The 2,822-nt window shown below is 38.9% G+C and overlaps 1 protein-coding gene across 1 annotated transcript in view; it reads left to right on the top strand.

The window, feature by feature from the left end:
* The window catches only part of LOC107677340 (ubinuclein-2-like), a 25,541-nt gene that overhangs the window by 6,137 nt on the left and 16,582 nt on the right, over window positions 1-2,822 (top strand). The window contains exon 6 of the mRNA XM_016472219.1: window positions 1,364-1,835. Coding sequence (XP_016327705.1) covers window positions 1,364-1,835 — 472 coding nt within the window. The remainder of the gene's footprint in view (window positions 1-1,363; window positions 1,836-2,822) is intronic.

The raw sequence follows: 2,822 nt of genomic DNA, 5'->3' as shown, positions 1-2,822 counted from the left end.
TGGCGGCGGCAACAATACTACAGCGAGAATAAAAGTTACGCCTTCTTTCTTTGTGTGAACATTTGGGCGGTGTAATGCAAATCTTCCCACATCGTTACGTAGATATGTGGGGGTGTGTTACAACGAGCCGTTTTAGGTAGGCGTGGTTGAATCTTATTTATAATATTATGGATGTAAAAGTACAAGCCAGTAATTCCTGTGAAGCAATATATTAGCGTAGCACACAATCTTATACAGCTAGTCCGCTAAATGTGTACTATAGCATCTGCGCTATGTTGCTAAAACTATCTTTTGGATCTAACTAATTATTTCCCACATCCAAGTTCCAGGTTGTAATCTGCAAAAGTCTAAACGTTAATCTCTTAATTTTACAATAAGTAGTGAAATTTACCCAAAATAAAGGCTTAAATATATATAAAAAAAATACACATTTAAGGGGCTCCTCTTTTGGTGAAAGTTTTCAGACATCTTTCAAAATGGCCGCCAGACAGTGTGAACACATGGAGACTCATATCTCAGTGTGCACTGATCTGATTGACTTGAAATTACAGGAGGTATGTAGTAACACATTTGTTAAGACATCAAGTTTGATAATACATTATTTTTTCTTTTTATAATCTGAGCTCAAATATGGAAGTGAGCTTAATAGGTACGTTTACCCTATAGTCATTTTCATATAATCAGACTTCAAATAATCACAATTTCAGTTTTATTCCATTTAATCGTGCAGTGCAGCTATGTGAAATGAGCATAATTTATGAACACAAGATAACTTTGTTTAAGAGAAGTTATATTTATTTGTTGATTATCTTTTTTGATTGATTACATTTTTTTCAAGTGAATTTCAGCATTTTATTAAAAACCATGGAACTTGCGTATAGATTAGCATTTAAAAGTTTGGGGTTGGTGAGTTTTTTTTTTTAATGTTTTTGAAATTAGTTTATTATGCCCGCCAAGGCTGCATTTATTTAATGAAAAATACAGTAAAAACATTAATATTCTGAAATATTATTACAATTTAAAATAGCTGTTTTCTGTGTAAATATATGTTAAAATATAATTTATTTCTGTGATCAAAGCTGAATTTTCAGCATCATTACTCCAGTCTTCAGTGTCACATGACCCTTCATAAATCATTCTAATATGATGATTTGCTGCTCAAGAAACATTTCTCATTATTAACTATGTTAAGACAGTTGTGCTGCTTCATATTTTTGTGGAAACTGTGATACCTTTTATTCTTCAGGATTCTTTGATGAATAGAAAGTTCACAAGAACAGCATTTATTTTAAACAATTTTCCATCTGACCCCAAACTTTTGAGTGGCTGTGTATGACAACACTTTTGTTTCTGTTTCTGATAGTGTTTCGGCTCTGAACCGGCCGGAGAAGAAGAAGAGGAAGAAGCTGATGAAGGACTCTCTGTCTCTGGCCGCTATGATCCGCCGCTTCAACCGCGAGAAAGAGGAGATCCGTAAGAAGAACCCGGCGGCTGCAGTCAAACTCATCCGTGCTCCTCCGAACACTGCTGCCGCCGCCGTTGCCCCCAGCAACGACCTGTCCATGGCCGACCTGACCTCTGACCCGGCGGTGATGTCACTGCTGGGCGGAGCCACGGAGAACGACATGCTGCAGGAGCTGATGGGCGACCTGGACTTCGGCCTGCTGGACTCTCCTGGGCCGTCCAGTCTGGGGCAGAGCGAGAACGGCACCGCGGCAGCCCAGAAGGCAGGAGCCGCGGGTCGAGTGCAGAAGACGGGGCTGATGCCGCCACCGCCGCCTCTTCCCAGCAGCCTTCCCGCTCCGCTACTCAAACGCATCGAGGACCTGCGCGTGGTGAGTGCTGAGCTTTACATCCACATCACAGATCTGCGCTTGGTTCCAGCAAAACTGATTCATGAGCCGTGTTTATTAACGTTCACACGGGATGCTTTCAGGAACAGGCGCGTAATGGAGTGGAGGGCTGAACTGTTTTTTTATCCGTCTGCATGTGTATACTGTAGAGTTTAATAGTAATACAGCCACCAAAGCAGCACTTGTGTGCAACAATATACTTCAAGATAATAACTGTCTGACTTCAGACTAGGGCTGCACGATTTGGGGGATAATTCAGTTATTGTATAATTATTGTTTAATTATAATTAATTATTATTGTTAAAAATAGTATGCAAATAAAAAAAAAAAGAGTATTTTAAGGTCCCATATTGTCAAAACTAGGGCTGGGTATCGTTCAAAAATGTTCGATATCGATACCGATACCTTGACTTCGATACCGGTTCCTGAACGATACTTTTTTTGATACCAATTTTATGAAATCAATTTTAACAAGATTACATTATCTAAAAAAAAAAAACGGTTACACTTTACTTGAAGGGGTGTGCATAAGACTGACATGACACCTTCATAATCATGACATGACACTAGGGCTGGGTATCGTTAAAAAATGTTCGATATCGATACCGATACCTTGACTTCGATACCAGTTCCTGAACGATACTTTTTTCGAAATCAGTGCAAATAGTTTTAATAAAGCTCAAATAGTCTTCAGTTTACACATCTGTTAGCTACATTTACACTAGTGCGTGTGACAATCACCTAGCTCAGACAGAATCGTCATTTCTATTCATTTTCTACTGATTTACTGATAAGCATTAGCAGTTTCTAGCGCTGTCTGCCTGTGCTCTCTCTTCCATGATCGCTGCTCTGACTCAGAGGTTATAATAATAACATATTTAATTTCAACTAGATTACATGGCCAAAACACACATTAGACGGCAATCGGAAGTTATTACAAACACTCGATGGTGGTTTAAAGTGAGTTTT

The sequence above is a fragment of the Sinocyclocheilus anshuiensis genome, unplaced genomic scaffold, assembly GCF_001515605.1.
Source record: "Sinocyclocheilus anshuiensis isolate Anshui unplaced genomic scaffold, SAMN03320099.WGS_v1.1 scaffold644, whole genome shotgun sequence".
NCBI classification, from domain to species: Eukaryota; Metazoa; Chordata; class Actinopteri; order Cypriniformes; family Cyprinidae; genus Sinocyclocheilus; species Sinocyclocheilus anshuiensis.
This window is presented reverse-complemented; position numbering and strand designations above follow the sequence as displayed.